A 19,480-nucleotide genomic window follows, 5' to 3' on the forward strand; every position below is an offset into this window, starting at 1 on the left:
TTTGATATAATTTTTCTAGATTTTGAAGGCCTCTGTTTCGTACATATCAGTATTGCACGCGATGTATTGAAGTTCATAGGCAAGTCATTTAGTGTCTATGTGGCCATTATATGCTGCTAAAGATATTAGGAATTTTTCTTAACGATTCTTTCTTGTCAATTTTTATGATGCATGTAAATTTGTAGGATAATAACTATGTAAATTAAATGTAGACATAATTTATCAATTTACCTTCCACAGTTTATAATAAAGTATTTTAGATTATCATGATCATTACTTGCATTACTCGCATATATATTCAAACCTCTATATTTTATTTTATATTTCAATATAACTGTAATTGAACAATTTGTACATTAACTTAAATTCTTTTTACTATATATTTTTGAAAATAGGAAAATAATTTTTTATATGATAAGAAACATGAAAACTGTACAATATGTCGTCCAACTTGTTTTTCATATTCTTCTTTATCTTTACTTTATTGTTCGTTTTACGTTTCAGTGTATTGCATTTTTTGTCTTAGCGAGCTCTGAGCAATTTTCAGTAAGCTTTATGCATCTTTAAAGTGACTCAGCAAATTAGTGACTCTATATCATCGGAAAACTTAATGTTTTTAAATTGGACAGAAAAAAAATGCGAGATAGATTGCATTTTCTACTCGTATCATTTTCCTGCCAAGTCTATAATCTAATGAATTAGCGAGCATTCAATTTCAATTTTATTCCATTTCTGTGCAGTACGGATAATTACGATTGATCGACAGTTCGTTATTATGTTTTATCTCCCTCTTCTTATTGTCTCTATTTTTTGCTATGTCCGATGTTATTATGCCTAAGAGGCATACGTGGCTCAAAGATAGTCTTTCTCAAAAGAAACATGCTGGAATTACGCAAAGATACAGTAGGACGCGCAAGCACCATCAGCGAATCGGTTGAAGCAGGTTTACGTTTTATCGGAATATGGCCACATTGTGTATATGCGAATGTCAACTGGTGGACTTATATTGTGTCTGTTGCAATAGTGCAATACTTCCAATATGCGTATGTTCTGGCGCACTTTGACATCAGTGATCTGTCGGTTTTTGTAGATGGTCTAAGCATTACATTGGGCTACAGTCTCTCATTCCTGAAACTGATCAATCTGTGGTTCAATCGTCGGTAAGATTAACGCTTGAATGGTCTCTGCAGACAAGACGAGTGATCAATCGTGTGCCTTCATTTCTTTTTAATTTCAATTCTATCTTGCGCGTATGATGCCGGACGTACAAAATGTTTCGTAGAAAATTGTACGCTATTCTGGATACAATGGACAAAGATTGGAGCAACGGGATCGCAATCCATTCGGACGTGTCTACGATGGTCAGACACGCCAATTGGTCTCGTCAATGCTCCAACGTAATGATCACCACGAATGCGATATCCGTGTTCTTTTATGTAATCGGAGGTTTAATACTCCGGTCAATAGTTCAAAATAAGGATGATTCAACTCGCGAACTACCTATCAAAATGGAATTTCCTTTTAAGGTGGACAATTCCCCGATTTTTGAACTAATCTTAATATTTCAATTCTTTCATGATTTGTCTGTAGCTTGTATCATCGCTATGTTGAACGCTTTGCTCGTTACGCTGGTAAGATTTCATTGTATTTCATGATTTAGTCGGTTCAAAAATTGTCTAAATTTTATTAAATTCTTAAGAAGCACATAAGTAATTGCTTTTCTGTGAAAAAAGGTTTTATTTATAATTATACATATTTATATATAAAATATGTCCATATATATTTTTTCCCAGGTTTATGTTACATCTTGCATTTATTATAAATAGAGACACATACATATATATTTACGTGTGTACGTACAATGTTTTTTCTCTTTGAGTTATCTAATAGCTAGAAAAAATCAATCAGGATGAGAAATTAATTGTACTGGTTTTTAGAATACCTGTGACAGACTATATTATTATTATTATTATAGTTCATAATTTTTTATACTCGATTATTAGCTTTTTATCCTTTTAGTGACATTGGAATTTTGTATTTCAATAAACGCTACAATACTTTATTTCTAAATACAATTCTGTGTGTATAATTTTTCAGATTTTTTGCGGCGATAGAGCGATACTACTGTAAAGTGTCTATAAAACTGAAGATGTTTTTTAGGTACTACACGTAAGTGGTCAAATTGATATTATGCTGCAAGGATTCATGGAAATTTCCTCTAAGTATACATCAAGATCTTCTCTGGCTACTATTAAAGATTTAGTTAATAAACATCAGAGAATCATCGATTTATCAGACAACATTGAAGACCTTTTCTCAAACATCGCATTATTGCAATTTATCTGGAATACTTTGGTCATCTGTTGTATAGGCTTTGTGATCGTAATAGTAAGTTATAATTTTATACACTTTTTTGTATTATAATTTTTATCCGTTTCGCTTTCTCTCTCTCTCTCTCCCTCTCTTTTTGTCACTGATTTTTTATATATCTATATTTATGGTGTATTACGCTTAAACGTAGAATATTATTTTTAATCCTATTAAATATTGTTTTTAAAATATTTTATATTAATTTTTAGAATTTTTATATAAAAATTTTGTAATTTTTAAAAATTTCTGAATAATTTTAAATTTCAGAAAAATTTTCAGTTTTTTAAAATACAAATTGGATTACTTTTCAAAAAAGTGCTAAGAAAGTTTACATTTTTTTTGGAATTTTTTATATATACATGAATACTAAAATATTTTAAGATTTTTCATCCTGTGATTTTTTGTAAAGTTTTATAAAAATTTGAAAAGTTTGAGGGATATTTTTTAGAAATTATATACGATGAAAAAATCTTAAAAATTTTTGATTATTTCATGAATAATATATATGTATATATATTTTTTTATGAAGTATTCTAAAATTTATATATATATATATGTAATATGTATATGTATGCAATTAAAAAAAAATTTTTTTACCAACAAAGATATGAAATGTTTTTATATGTAAATTATACTTATTATACATATATTGCAGTCTATTGGCACGGAAAAAGGTACTACGATGATAACAAAATCCCTCATTTTTTACATTGCAATAACTCTCGAGGCATTTGTCTTTTGCTACGCTGGAGAATATCTCAGTGCCAAGGTCAGCGTAATGGAGCGTAATGGTAGCGTTGTAGAAATTTTTGAAAATTCGCGTTAACTTCCAAAAGAAATTTATTATTAGACGCGATTAATCGTGGAAGCTTGTTTACCATTGCAGAGTAAATCCATCAGCGATGCTGCGTACGAGTGCCTGTGGTACGATTTAACACCCAGTGAGTGTCGAATCTTGATGTTCCTTATGTTGAGATCACAGAAACGATTAACCATTACTGCGGGCAAGATAACTGATCTGTCCTTGGAAGGTTTCACAACCGTGAGTTTACTTGAAATATGCAGAAACTTTCGTCGTTTGAACTAAAACAAGAATTTTAATATACTTAATTGTTCCAGATTATGAAATCGTCTGCGTCGTATATATCAGTATTGAGTGCACTATATTAAAAAAGAATGAAGAATAATATTTGACATTGGTAAGTCTTTTAGTACCATTGAATATTAAATTAAAATCTCTATGACGATAACAAAGTGATATTTTCTAAGGAAAAGGACGCCATACGATTTTTAGGTAATATGACAAGGATAGTTTTAACCAAATGTACAATTCCGTTGAGCGGAATGTTTATATATATATATATATATATATATATATTAGTACAAAAAGTTTTGCAAAAACATTTTGTATCTTATCATATACTCTACAGAAGTATAATTTTTGAATAATACGATTTTACTTACATGTAAAAGAGAGAAATGATGCTACTACTTACTTATTAAATGCTATCATTAAGAATAATTTAGCTCTCATGCTCGTATTTAGTCTCAAATTATTCACTTTCCTTTTCCATATTATCTTTAGTATCTGTCTGTAGATATTAACGTTTTTTTTTTCCGTAAAAGTGCACATTTTTTGTCGCATGTAGAGACGCTTGTAGAAATGATTATCCTCGTATTTAAAAGGTTTTCTTCGGCAATTATCAAGAAATATTACATGAGCTATTTTAGAGGAAAAAGTAGACGCGTTTTGTTTTTTTCATTCGGTGTACTTATAAGCTTTCAAGAAATAATGGGATTTGAATAGTCGGCGTACAATTACGATTGATCGAAAGAGAACCTGCGCTTTATCGTCTCTCTCCACAATTATTTGAGGAGCAACGGTCTCTCGCGCGTTTTACTGGCCAAAGTTTACGTTCGCTACGGTGCATTGACATCTCGATAGCCATCAGTTTGTAGCATACAGTGATTGCTGCAGAACGATGAAGCGCACAAGTACCATCAGCCGCTCAGTCGAAATTGGTCTCCGTTTCATCGGTATGTGGCCGGATTCGGCCTACGCGACTCTCTATTGGTTATTTTATATGGCGACAATGGTGATAGTGCAGTATTATCAGTATACATACGTTTTTACGCATTTTGATCTGAGTGATATCTCGCTCCTCATGGACTGTCTCGGTCTTACCCTGGCGTACACTCTCGCCTTTCTCAAACTCTTTGTCTTATGGTGGAACCGCCGGTAAGACATATTTCGTTGTAGATGTCTGAAAACGAATTAGAGCGATTTAGACAATAGACTACATCTTTGTTATTACTGAATAATTTCGATGAAATAAATGAAAATCGAATTGATTATCGACACCACGGCTCTGGTATTTATAGTCAGTTCTTATATTTAAGATCATCTCAAGATGTCATAAACCAATCATAGACCCGTATTCATAGTCTAATCTTATATTTAAGATCGTCAGTATTAAGATGTTATAAAACAACTAGATTGTTATATTAGCATTTTAAGACAGTATTTAAGACGGTCTTAAAATGCAAACGGACTATGAATAACTTTTACAGAGTATAGTATCAACGACTTAAGACATTTTCTAGGATAATTTTGCAATAAGAACGGACTATAAACCGGATGTCTGATTAAAACCAAATATGTGTTTAAATGTTTCTTCTGTCTCTTTCTGTGAAGAAATTTAATAAGTGCACAATACTCGATATATAAGCTGCTTCCTGCAGGACATTTTATTGTATTGTAAAGGCGATGGATGAAGATTGGAAAGAGTGCGTTATCAATAATTCGTATAAATCGACGATGATGAGCGCAGCGGATCTATCGCATCGTTGCACAAACGTGATGATTAGTATCAATGCCTTAGCAGCCTTTTTTCTTTCAATCGGCGAGCACTTGCTTCAAACGATGGGGGATGTTAATGGCATTGACAATAATTCTCGGGAACTCCCTATAAAGATGGAGTTCCCTTTCGATGTCAGTGAATCTCCTATTTTCGAGTGTTTTTTATTTGGGCAATTCCTTTACGAATTGGTGTTGGCTTCTATAGTTGGTATGATGAATGCATTACTTGTGTCATTGGTGAGTTTTGTGATTCTTTTTCAAATCTATTTCTATGTACGTCTTACAAAAATTAATATGTATTTGTTTAATATCTATTCTTTGTCTAATTTTATTAATTACAATTATAATAATGTCCTTCGTGTGATTTGACGTTTTAAATAACATAATTAATAATTATTATTAATAATTAATAATAAAATGAAATTGCTTCTGTAACATTTTAATTATATTATATATATTCCAATTTATAAATAGATACTTCATGTAAGTGGACAGATTGACATTATGCAACAAGACATAAATGAAATTTCTAATAGCAAATACAATCCCAGCTTATCCTTAATGGTTATCAAAGGTCTTATTTGTAAACACCAAAAGATTATTACTTTATCAGAAAATATCGAAAACTTATATACTTATATTGCATTAATGCAACTTTTATGGAATACTTTAGTCATCTGCTGCACTGGTTTTGTGATTGTAATCGTGAGTAATGGTTGTGGCTGTTATTCCACGCTTTTAATGAAGAATATTTCGTTGTTCTATTGCAGACTATTGGTACCAACACTAGTGCAACAACTTCAATCAAATCTGTGAGCTTTTATATTGCAATCACTCTAGAAATTTTCATACTCTGCTTTGCTGGAGAATTTTTGAGCGCCAAGGTTTGTAAAGAACTTTATACATAAAAAACGATTTTTTTAAAATTAATTTTTATTAACGAATATTAAGAATTTTATTAACAATATTAACAAATATTAAAACATATGTATTTTGACCGATAAAAAAACGTTTTAAAAGCTATCGATTATTATTGTATCTCAATATTTCAAATTGAATTTATCCTATTTCTAGAGTAGGTTAATTAGCGATGCGGTGTATGAGATACTTTGGTATAATATGCCACCTACTAATAGCCGAATTTTAATGTTTATGATATTAAGATCACAGAAACGATTGACGATTACTGCAGGAAAAGTTGTCGATTTAACTCTGGAAGGATTTACAAACGTGAGATATAATACTATAAGCATTAAGTTTTTTAACATGTTGAATTATTAATTTCATAGTTTATTGTTATGCAACTTTTTAGATTATGAAAGCATCAGCTTCTTACGTATCTATATTAAATGCGATGTATTAAGTACCGAATGACGTCTATCAGTTGCTATGTATGTATATTCAATGTTGCCATATCTACAATAATTATATCAGGCAATTGTTATGCTTGATTAAATATCATTATATGAGTTATATAACAAGAGAAGAGACAATATAAAATTACTTTAATATACTCTCTCTCTATAAGTTATTCTTTATGAATTCAGTGAATAATTATTTTTCTATGGTAATTATATAATCTATTTTAAAATTTTCTGTGAATACTAACTCTTTTGTCTTATTTTTGTTTTAATTTTAAAAATATTGTTACTAAATATTTCAGGTTTAAACAAGAAGGTGTACGAGAATGCACTTTATAATATCATCAAAAGTTTATGACATTATAGAACTAATATGTTCATAATTTTTTTTCAAATTCTAGCCGTAATATTTACTGATTTTCCAATTTATATGTTTCTTTTTTTCTAAATATAAATAACGCGTAACAATTATTATATAATAATAATTAAAACGATATATATATATATTTGTACTATTATATTTTATTTTTGTAATTTTCTTCCGTACATTTAATTTCTTTTATCGGAAATATAAAACTTTTTGCGCATATTTGTAATACATGTTTATTTATTAAATATAACGGTTCTTTGTTTTGCATTTTTAGATAGAGTTATTTATCCTCTTAATTCTTTAACAAATTAGACATAATACTTGTGTCTTCTAACTTTTGTCTTGTGTTATAAAGTAATGTATCAAAAAATTTTGGTATTAATTCTTTTTTGTTTGTGTAGATTTAGTATCTTTTTGAAAATCGGTAACTACAAAGCGGTGCAGTTTATATAGTCAAAATAACTTACATTTCTACTTTATAGAAAAATTTAATGCAGAAGAATATGGCTGCAAAGTTTCTTATTTTCTCCACTGTCGTAACTTTAGAGGTCTTTGTTTTTACTTGAAATATAAGCGGAATATATGAGGGGGGAAAATGGAATTAGCGACATTGGTAATATTATGATCACATTTAATAGCTATAATAAACCGTTGTTTTTCATCTTCCGTGTTCAGTAGACGTAAAGACTTTGCGCATTTTTTTTTATGGATATAGATGAACATAAAAAACTGCCCCCTTCGAGATAGAAACGCACAGTTTCAAAGCAATTATATGTTATTGTGCACCACTAAAGTGTTCACTAATTCAGAAGAAGTGGACATTATCATATTTTTTTTTAAATCGGTACAGCTATAAGCTTGCCTTACCTAATGCAATGAGAACGTTCGAAATATAATTACAATTGATTCACGTTCAGGGTATCTTACGCTTTACGGTCTTACAACTGCGATTATTTAGTGGTTTAACCATTACGTGAAGCGCGTTGGACAATATGCGAGTGTTTTTCGCGTATTAATGTTCCCGTTCGTTGACTTTTTAATGTATATCGCTTAACAAAGAGCAATGAAGCGGGCAAATACTATTAGCCTCTCAGTTGAGATCGGCCTCCGTTTCATCGGCATGTGGCCGGATTCGGCTTATCCGAATCTTTATTGGTTTAGCTACATGATATCAGTAGCTATAGTGCAATATTACCAATATATGTATATATTTGTACACTTTGACTCGAACGATCTTTGGCTTCTAATGGACTGTCTTAGTCTTACTCTAGCGTACAGCCTCGCTTTTCTCAAGCTTCTCGTTCTATGGTGGAATCGTCGGTAAGATGTGTTCTTTTGCGAAAATGATCTAGAATGAATTTATATTTAATGCTAATATTATAAAATTATGTTGATATTACGATATCTCGACGAGGCAAATATGTGGATGAAAAATATATTATTGCACCTTGAATAAAATTATATATAAATAATCTTTGGTAATTATACGTTACACATGAAGGAATATGTCCTGTAGGATATTTTATTATATTGTAAAGGCGATAGATGAAGATTGGAGTGAGTGTGTTATTAATGATTCGTACAAATCCACGATGGTGAGCATGGCGGATCTGTCGCGCCGTTTTGCTAATGTATCATTCAGTATTTATGCTTTCTCTGCTTTCTTTCTATCAATTGGCGAGCATTTGCTTCAGTCGATGGACAATCAGTTCAGCAATAATTCTCGAGAACTTCCTATAAAAATGGAATTTCCTTTCGATGTCAGCAAATCACCGATTTTCGAATGTTTCTTAATTGGACAATTTCTTTACGATTTGTTGATAGCTTCTGTAGTTAATTTGATAAATGCGTTACTTGTTGCATTGGTAAGTACACGATAAGATTCGAAGAAATTAAAAGTTTTGTATAATAAGCCTATTTTCAATACGATTAGTTCAAATTAATATTGAGATCATGTAGTACTTTGGATATTATTTTATATAACTGATATGAATTATTATTTATGTTGTAACTTATACAGATTTATCTATATAATATTTATAGATACTTCATGTGAGCGGTCAAATCGATATTATGCAAAAAGACTTGGTTGAAATTTCGAATAAAAAGTACGATCGTAATACATTTATATCTGTTATCAAAAGTCTCATTTGCAAGCATCAAAAAATTATTACTTTATCAGAAAATATCGAAAATTTATACACTTACATTGCGCTGATGCAAGTTCTGTGGAATACCTTGGTTATGTGTTGCACTGGTTTTGTGATTATAATTGTGAGTAATGTCGATTATTTCTTCGTTTTAATTAATAATGATTAATAATAGTTCTTTTCTTATCTTATTGCAGGTCGTTAGCAGTGGCGAAGATACAACAAATTTAATCAAATCAGTGAGCTATTACATTGCAATAATACTGGAGGTTTTTGTATATTGCTTTGCAGGAGAATTTTTAAGTGCCAAAGTGTGTAAAAATATTTTTAGTATATTTTAAATGTACATTATAAATTTTTTTTAAGTTGCACCAAGCATTAATTATACTATAATGTATCATATTATGTTTTAAAATTATTTTTACCATTAGAAGATGTTGGAATATGGAAATCTGCATCAACAAAAAGTATTTTTAAGTTTATTATGACTCTAAACATTTTAAACATTTTAACCATTACTTTTTAATATTCTAACATTCCATCCTGTTTCCAGAGCAAGTCGATTAGCAACGCAGTGTACGAGGCACTTTGGTACAATATGCCGCCAAGCGACAGTCGCGTTATACTGTTTATGATGTTAAGGTGTCAAAAGCGATTGACAATCACTGCAGGAAGATTTATGGATTTGACTTTAGAAGGATTCACAAGTGTAAGACATTATACTATAAGTGAAATTCTTATTTAACATAATTTCTTATACAACTTTATTAGTTGTGAATAATCCTTTTTTAGGTTGTAAAGGCTTCTGTCTCCTATATATCAGTATTAAATGCGATGTATTAAAATCAGAAAGATGTTAGACAATTAGAACATTTATTAAGGCCTGAATAGTTTCATCAATAATTAGTCGTCATTATTGTTGAATGAATGAGGTTGCACAAATTATTTATCATACAAAGTCGTTTAAGTAAAAATAATTTTTTACGACTTCATAAAATTATGTTTTATTAATGATAATTAATTAAATAAAAAGTGGTTTTTTATCTAAAATTATAAAAAATTATTATATATTTGGAGAAGAAAAAGCATTAGAACACGTATTTTAACTACAATATACGTAATATTTGTTTTCTACTGACAATTACTTACATCATATGCAGGCAATTTCATTTTGTTTGACTTTATCGTCATTATCGAAATTCTTTTTGGCTTTCGAGAAACAAAAAAAAATATCAAGATAAAGTATTATTAAATATATTATATGTATATAACTCATATAGATATTCATGAGACTCCACAGGATTCTTTCCAAGAGACGGCATGATTCAAGGTTTTGTTTCTATTATTCCTAATCTTTGTTATTTTTCTCTTTTTTGTATTACATGCGCTATATATTTATAAATAAATATTATAACTTATGTCGTTACAAATGCTTACGTTTTCACATTGCATGCTGGTAAACTCACTTTTCTAGTTTAACTTCTCTATCGTTACTGTTCTGATAGCATCTTCGGACGTGACGGTAAAAGAAAACGTTCTGCGAAATGGAACAAAATGTTAGAGAATACATAAATAAAGGGCAAAAAATAATACCAACATTAATCACTTCTCAGATATCAGATATTTTACTATAAAAAGTTCTCCGCTTTTCTCTTTTTTCTTACATATATGTCCTTACAAACAGTTACTTACGTTTTTTTTTTATCGAATACAGTTGAAATCGACATTTAGAAGCTAGAAATTTAATTTTAAAATAATTATGTGCTATCATGCAATTACTAAATTGTTCACTGTTTCAGAAAGGGAAGCGGGCATTGTCATTGTTTTCACTTTTAATACTCTCAAGTTTCCAGGAATTAATGCAATAAGGTGTGCAATTACAATTGATCGTTTCTGCTTGCGCTTCGTTTATGCTATGGTTACTTAGTATTATACTTTTGCCGTCATCACGCGAAGCATACAACGTCTGTGTGTGTTATTTTTACGTATGACGTTACTGTATGCTTTTACCATTTAGTACTTCTGAAAAGGCGATGAAACGTAGAAGTACCATTAGCCGTTTAGTCGAAATCGGTCTTCGCTTAATCGGCATGTGGCCGGATTCAGCTTATCCTAATCTTTATTGGTCTATATATATGACAATGCTAGCGTTATATATATATTTTCAATATTTGTACATTATTGTGCATTTTAACACGAGCAATCTATCAATTTTAATGGAATGTCTGGGTCTTGCTTTGACGAATACGTGCGTCTTTCTTAAATTATTTTTTTTGCGGATAAACCGGAGGTAAGATTCTTTGTTCTAATATCTCTGTTTTAATATCTAAAGAAATAACATTAAAGACGATTATTATAAGTGCCGAAAGAAAGAGAGGGAGTGAAAGAAAAAGTGAAAATAGTCCTTCTATTATACAATAATATTGATAAAGCATTTTAATATATTTTATCTCAATTTTGGATGATATTTGTTGTTCGAGAATTTTTCAAGACATATAAGTGCATATAATCTTTATATAATATATAGTTAAAGGCCAGTTTAGCATATCATTAATGAAGTTAACATTTGATATAAATAATTTCTATAAAAAAGAGTTATATATTTAAATGTTTTCATCACTTGAAGCTTTTTTTCCTGATATTGGTTAACACGTTCAGTTATTCAATGAGAGACTTAACGCACTGTTTGTAGGACATTCTATAATATCGTGGCAGCAATGAATAGAGACTGGAATGATCGCGTTGTCAGTGATTCTTATTCCATCATGATGGCAATTGCGGATCAGTCACGTCGTTATTCCATCGTCCTAATCGGCATTCACTTTCTGACTGGATTTTCCTTAACCGTCGGAACTTATATGTTTCGCACGATAAATGCTGACAGTGAAACTTCACGAGAATTCCCAATAAAAATGCAATTCTCCTTTGCGGTCTCAGAATCGCCACTTTTTGAATGCATCCTTTTTGGGCAAATTTTTGTTTCCAATGTGATAGCCCCTGTCGTTGGTATGATAAATGCATTACTCACTACATTGGTAAGTACACAACTATTCGATAAAAACTTTAAAATCCCTTCTTGCAATTTTATGTGCAAAAATATCCTTTAAATGTCAATTAAGCTTTTTTATTAAAAAGTAGAAGAAGGTCATTTTTGGTGAAAAGCGATTCTTGGTGCTTAATAATATGCATATATGAATATACAAATACAATAATGTATTTGTATATTATGAATCAATTTTTTTATTAATTTAGATAATACCAATTGTTTTATATATTTACAGATACTTCACGTAGGCGGTCAGGTCGACATCATGCGGCGTGCCATAATGGATGTGCACAGCAACAACAAACTTGGTACATCTATAACCGTACTTAATGATCTTATTCATAGACACCGAAAGATTATTACTTTGTCGAATGATATCGAAACTGATCTATTTTCGTTCATCGCGCTGCTGCAGCTTCTGTGGAATACTTTAATCATCTGCTTCTGCGGTTTCATGATCATACTTGTAAGCAATGTCAAATGCTTCGATTTTCTGATATATAATTTGCTTTCTTTAGCAGGCTCTCAGTAGTAATAAAGGCATAATGGTTTTAATAAAGACGCTATTTCTTTATACTGCAAAAACATTAGAAGTTTTCGTATTCTGCTATGCAGGCGAATTCTTAAGCTCCAAGGTGAGCAAAGAAATGTTTCTAATGAGTATAATATATGATTGTGCAATTTTTCTTATTTATTCTAAAACTGTAAGTAATTAGTTAAATTAAGGAGTAGAAATACTGCGTGTGCTACAGTAGATTTACATAATTATTGTTATCAATTTATTGATTGTTACACAATATTAAGTAATAAATAATATTAAAAATATGTAAACACTTATTCGCGCGTTTTAATCGGATCACACATTTCAGAGTAAATCGATTAGCGACGCAATATACGAGTCACTTTGGTACAAGATGGTACCGTCCGATAGTCGGATTTTGTTGTTAATGATGCTGAGATCGCAAAAGCGATTGACAATTACTGCTGGAAAAATTTTTGATCTGACTTTAGAAGGTTTTATGAGTGTAAGTTATCGATAATATAGACGAATTTCTTCATTTTTCGTGTCTATTATAAACAAAATTATTTTCAGGTCATGAGAGCTTCTGCTTCGTACATGTCTGTATTGCATGCTATGTACTAAGTCGAGAGAAATATTATTAGTCTACAGTTTTAATAAACGCTATGCGTTGGTGATAAACAACCTGTTATGAACTTTTTTAACAGACACTTGTTGTAAACACGAAGAAAATGGGTTGTATAAACATATATACATATATATATGTTTTTAATTAATAATATTAGAAGTTAAAATTTACATATTATATAAAGAATATATCTCCTTATTGTGTCTCTTCTATGCAGCCTTTAATATTTTTATGTATGATATCTTCTTTTCTCTTCGTCGACGTAAATATCCATATATATTCTACCACTTGATGACAATGTGCTGTATATCATATAATACTTATACATTATACTTTGGAAATTTTAGGTTTTGAAATCTGTTAGAAAAATAAGAACTTTTTCAGTGCTTTTGTAAAGAAATTATCAACAGATGAACGTATGTGTTTGCATTAGAAAAAAAAAACTGTTATTTACGATTAAATACACGTGAGCATTCGTGAGCAAACGAATGCATAAAGAAAAAAATCAATTTTTTAATATTAGAGGTTAGTGTAAAGTTGGCCCCCCAAAATATAATTTTCGTATATCTTTTGAACTAAGGGTGAGCAAACGAAAATTCCAACTGAGCATTCGTGAACAAACGATGAGCAAACGATTGCATGAAGAAAAAAATCGACTTTTCAATATTGGGGGGCTAGTGTGAAGTTGGCCCCCCAAAACATAATTTTCGTATATCTTTTAAACTAAGGGTGAGCAAACGATGAGCAAACGAATGCATGAAGAAAAAAATCGATTTTTTAATATTGGGGGGCCAGCTTCACACGGGTTGGAAAAAAACATTTTGTATTTTACTACAGTACGTACACTATCCACAGTTGAATTTTTGAATAATACGATTTTACTCACCTGTGAAACAGAGAAGTGATGCTGCCACTTATTAAACGCTATCATCAAAAATAATCTAGCTTTCATGCGTATATTTATGTATATAATATCAAATTCTTGACTATCTATGTATATTATCTTTAGCTTCTGTTTGTAGACCTTGACTTTGACATATGTTATGAATGTCAAGACCCTGAATGATCTTCAACAAGTTTTAGGTGGTAACACTTACAATCGCAGTATCCTAGGCCCATAACCATTTCCAGGATGCAAAATGGAAGGTACAAGGTAATCACAGATTCACCAGACATACAAACGTAATATACTATCATGAATTCCGAGGGTAGATTCTCCAGCTCGATCGGATGACGTTTGAGAAACACTCGAATGAAATGGAACCTTACGTCGATGTGCTGTGACCTTACATGATAGCTTCGCTCTGGTGCTTTTTATTGGCACGGAGTATAAATCTACCGTTGTTAGTTTCGTTACATATTACATCTTCTTCATTATTTGTTTTCTGAATTTCTCGTAGATACTTGATATCTCTGATGATAACCTTTTTGGAGCCAGGGGAATCCATATCCTAAAATCTTTAGATACTTCGTAGTATCCTACGAAAATTCCTTGGATGCCTTTCGGATCCATTTTACTTTTGTTAGGGGATTTGTTTAACACATAGACTCTTTCACCGAAAGTGGCGAAATATCTAATATTAGATTTCTTATTATACCATTATTTCTCGTATGGCGTTTCGCCGTTAGAGCTTCTCGTGAAATCTATTTTTTATGTAATTAGCAGTGTTGACCGCCTCAGCCTATAAAGATAGTAGGAGTCCGCTCTGTGTATCATCTTACATCGGGGAGTCTCAATCAGGGTCCGATTACGTCATTCAGCCACGCCGTTCTGTTGTGGAGTGTATACAGTAGTTAATCTTCGACGTATTCCGGCTTTCCTCAAGATGTCGTCCGTCTCCAAGTTGCAAAATTCGGTTTCATTGTTTAATTGGATTTCCTTGATTTTTCTCCCTGTGTAGTTTTCAACTTTCAATTTGTATTCCAAGAATTTAATTGCGACTTCGCTTTTACATTTTAAGAAGAATACTTCGCACCAACGAGTATAATCATCTGTGAATGTCAGCAGGTAGACCGTGTTTCCATTTGATTTTGTACGCATCGGGCCACACAGATCCGTGTGGATGATGTCGAATACATTACGTGCCCAATTCTGGTTTGTGGGGAACGGTAACCTTGACATCTTATCAACCAAGCAGACTTCACAAAGCTTTTTATAAATTAAAAATTTATCTAGTAAATCATCAATAAGACATAGTTGTAAATGAATTTGTGAAGAATAATAATTTGTACTCAAATAGTTAAAATTTATAAGCAATCAACAATTCAGACGACTCACTATTAATAAAACTATTTAGGCCGAGAAATTCTAATTGTTTAAAGTTTTTCTTATTTTATATATAGTATATATATATTTGAGTGTGAATATTGATACTTATATAAAAGATAAAAATGTTTAGTCTAAAAAAAAATTATGACTAACAAAATTATGTGTTAAATTAGAATTATGTATTAAATGTTATAAAAATGTGTTAAGCAGTTAAAAAAAAAGACGCAAACATACTACATTTTAACAATAGGGTAAACTAGGGTAAGATGGCCAAACGGATAAGATGGCCATAGTCTTTCAGAACGACCACAAAAACGCTCTACTTAACGATTATTAAAGAAATTACAACCTATGGCTATCTTATCCGTATGGCCATAATACCCTAGTTTACCCTATACATTTTAACAACAATATAACGAATTTTTCTTTCATGTACATATTTTTAGAAAAAAATTTTGCTTAAAAACAGGAATTTATTTCCATTACCTAATCTCTATTATTTCCTCCTTTTTTATATTAAATGTGCTATATATTTATATTAACTAAATATTATAATTTACTTAGTTTTCAATTGCTTACAGTTTTACATTGCATGCTGTTAAATTCACTTTTCTTGTTTAACTTATCTGCCATCGTTCAACAGCGACTCCGGCTGTAAAAAAAAAAAACACGTTCTGCGAAATGGAACAAAATGTTTGCGAATACATAAATAAAGGGCAAAAAATAATAGCAACATTAATCACTTCTCAGATATCATATTTTACTGCAATAAGTCCTCTGTTTTTCTCTTTCTTCTCACATTCATATTCTGCAAACATTGACGTTTTTATCATTTTTTTTTAATCGGATACAGTTTAAATCGACATCTAGAAGCTAGAAATTTATTTTTAAAATAATTATGTGCTATCATGCAACTATTAAATTGTTCACTGCTTCAGAAGGGGAAGCGGGCATTGTCATCGTTTCGCTTTTAATACTACGAAGCTTCCAGGAATTAATGCGATAAGGTGCAATTACAATTGATCGTTGTTGCTTGCGCTTCATTGCGTCTTTGCTATGGTTATTTAGTATTGTACTTTTGCCGTCATCACGCGAAGCATACGTCTGTGTGTACATTTTTACGTATGACGTGACCGTATGCTTTTGCCATTTAGTACTTCTGAAAAGGCGATGAAACGTACAAACACCATTAGCCGTTTAGTTGAGTTCGGTCTTCGCCTAATTGGCATGTGGCCAGATTCGGCTTATCCGAATCTTTATTGGTCTATGTATATGACAATGCTAGGGTTATATCAATATTTTCAATATTCGTATATCGTTGCGCATTTTGACACGAGCAGTCTTTCAATTTTAACGGATTGTCTAGGTCTCGCCCTAGCGAATACGTCCTTCTTTCTTAAATTAATTTTTTTGCGTTTAAACCGGAGGTAAGACTCTCCGTTTTAATATCTGATTTAAAAGAAATAATATCAAAGACTATTATAGGTTTAGATTATTATAGGACTTATAGATTATTATAAGTGCTGAAAAAGAGAGATAGTGAGAAAACGAAATACAAATGGATTTTTTAGTATACGTACAATATTGATGTAATAAAGCATTCTAACGTAATTTTTACTTTAATTTTAGACGATATTAGTTGTTTAGGAATTTTTCGAGACGTATAACAAGAATTTATTTCCATTACCTAATCTCTATTATTTCCTCCTTTTTTATATTAAATGTGCTTGAGATGTATGATTTTAGCATACAATTAATATTTATTTTAGCTAAGAACGTTTACACGTATAACCATTTTTTTAAATAATAAATACGAATATTTTCTATAAAAAAGAGTTATATATTTGAAGCATTTAAAGCTGTTTTTGTGATTAACGCGTGCAGTTGTTCGATAACATAATGCGCTGTCTACAGGACATTCTATAATATCGTGGCAGCAGTGAATAGAGACTGGAATGACAATCGTGTTGTCAGCGATTCTTATTCCATCATGACGGCAATTGCGGATCAGTCATATCGTTATTCCATCGTGCTAATCGGTATCCATTTTCTGACTGGCTTTTCCTTATCCGTCGGTGCTTACATGTTTCGCACGATAAATACTGAAAGCGAAGTTTCACGAGAATTCCCTGTAAAAATGGAATTCTCTTTCGCGGTCTCAGAATCGCCGATTTTTGAATGCATTCTTTTTGGGCAAATTTTTCTTTTAATGTTGATAGCCCCTGTCGTTGGTATGATAAATGCATTGCTCGCTACATTGGTAAGTACACAACTGTTCAATAAAAACTTCAAAATCTCTCTTCGCGACTTCAGATGCAAAAATATTCTGTAAATGTGGATGAAAGATTTTTTTCATTCTAAAGAAGAAGAAAGCCATTTTCGGTCAAAATGGTCTTGGTGCTTAGTAACATTCATGCATGAACAAATTATACAATTATCATATTTCGATTATGAACCAATATTTTTATCAATTTAGATAATATCAATTGTTTTATATTTACAGATACTTCACGTAGGCGGTCAGGTCGACATCATGCGGCGAGCCATAATGGATGTGCACAGCAACGATAAACTTGGTACATCTTTAACCGTACTTCGTGATCTCATTCATAGACACCGAAAGATTATTACTTTGTCGAATGATATCGAAACTCTATTTTCGTTCATCGCGCTGCTGCAGCTCCTGTGGAATACTTTAATCATCTGCTTCTGCGGTTTCATGATCATAGTTGTAAGCAATGTCAAATGCTTCGATTTTCTGATAGATGATTTGCTTTCTTTCGCAGGCTCTCAGTAGTAATAAAGGCATAATGGTTTTAATAAAGTCTGTATTTCTTTATACCGCAAAAACGTTAGAAGTCTTCGTATTTTGCTACGCAGGAGAATTCTTAAGCTCCAAGGTAAGTGCGATGTAATATTCATAAGAAATGTTTCTTATGAGTAGAATATGCATTTCTTCTTATGCATTTGTTCTAAAACAGTAAATAATAATAAATTAATTATATTAAGATGTAGAAACATAGCTACAGTGTGCATAATTTGTCATCAATTTATTGATTGTTACATATTTAGTAATAATCGTATTTAAACAATTTAAAAACCTATTCACACTTTTTGAACTCGTGTCACGTTTTTTAGAGTAAATCAATTGGCGACGCAATATATGAGTCTCTTTGGTACAACATGGTACCATCCGATAGTCGGATTTTGTTGTTAATAATGGTGAGATCACAAAAGCGACTGACAATCACTGCAGGGAAAATTTTTGATCTGACTTTAGAAGGGTTTATGAGCGTAAGATATCGGTAACGTAGACGCACTTTTTTCGTGTCTTTTAAACAAAATCATTTTTAGGTCATGAAAGCTTCTGCTTCGTACATGTCGGTATTGCATGCTATGTATTAAATCAGGAGAAGTGTAATTAGAGAGTCCAAAGTTTTAATAAACGTTCCGCGCTGGTGGTAGATAACCTGTTATGATCTTTTTCAACAGACACTTGTTACAGTGACGAAAATGGATTGTGTGAACATATATATGTATATATGTATTTAAATAATAATATTGTATTAGAAGTTAAAATTTGCATATTATATAAAAAATACATCTCTTTGTTATGTCTGTTCTATGCAGTCTTCGTTTAATATTGTTATCTGTGACATCTCCTTTTCACTTCGTTCGGATAAATATCCTTACTCGTAAATATTCTACTACTTGGGGACAATGTGCTGTACATTGTATAATTCTTATATCTTATGTCTTGGAAATATTGTATTTTTTTAGATCTATTAGAAACACAAGAACTTTTTTCAATGCTTTTTGTAAAGAAATTATCAACGGTGAACACATGCGCTTACATTTTTAAAAACGGTTATTTGTATGAAGATATACCCGTGTAATTACGCCAAT

General features: G+C 31.1%; 1 protein-coding gene across 1 annotated transcript; it reads left to right on the forward strand.

Moving 5' to 3' along the window:
• The first annotated feature begins 879 nt into the window (after positions 1 to 879).
• On the forward strand, positions 880 to 18,979 carry LOC108778717 (uncharacterized). The gene is made up of 25 exons (XM_018545971.1): positions 880 to 1,160; positions 1,283 to 1,631; positions 2,161 to 2,388; positions 3,026 to 3,139; positions 3,257 to 3,412; positions 5,159 to 5,467; positions 5,705 to 5,935; positions 6,001 to 6,114; positions 6,305 to 6,458; positions 8,056 to 8,281; positions 8,478 to 8,826; positions 9,005 to 9,235; positions 9,309 to 9,422; positions 9,665 to 9,820; positions 9,904 to 9,947; positions 11,804 to 12,146; positions 12,393 to 12,623; positions 12,679 to 12,792; positions 13,027 to 13,182; positions 13,251 to 13,294; positions 17,489 to 17,834; positions 18,078 to 18,305; positions 18,361 to 18,474; positions 18,713 to 18,868; positions 18,929 to 18,979. The coding sequence occupies exons 1-25, from the start codon at positions 880 to 882 to the stop codon at positions 18,977 to 18,979; spliced, it is 4,839 nt and encodes a 1,612-aa protein (XP_018401473.1).
• Positions 18,980 to 19,480: the final 501 nt, after the last annotated feature.

Source organism: Cyphomyrmex costatus, unplaced genomic scaffold (assembly GCF_001594065.2).
Source record: "Cyphomyrmex costatus isolate MS0001 unplaced genomic scaffold, Ccosl1.0 scaffold51, whole genome shotgun sequence".
Classification (NCBI taxonomy): Eukaryota; Metazoa; Arthropoda; class Insecta; order Hymenoptera; family Formicidae; genus Cyphomyrmex; species Cyphomyrmex costatus.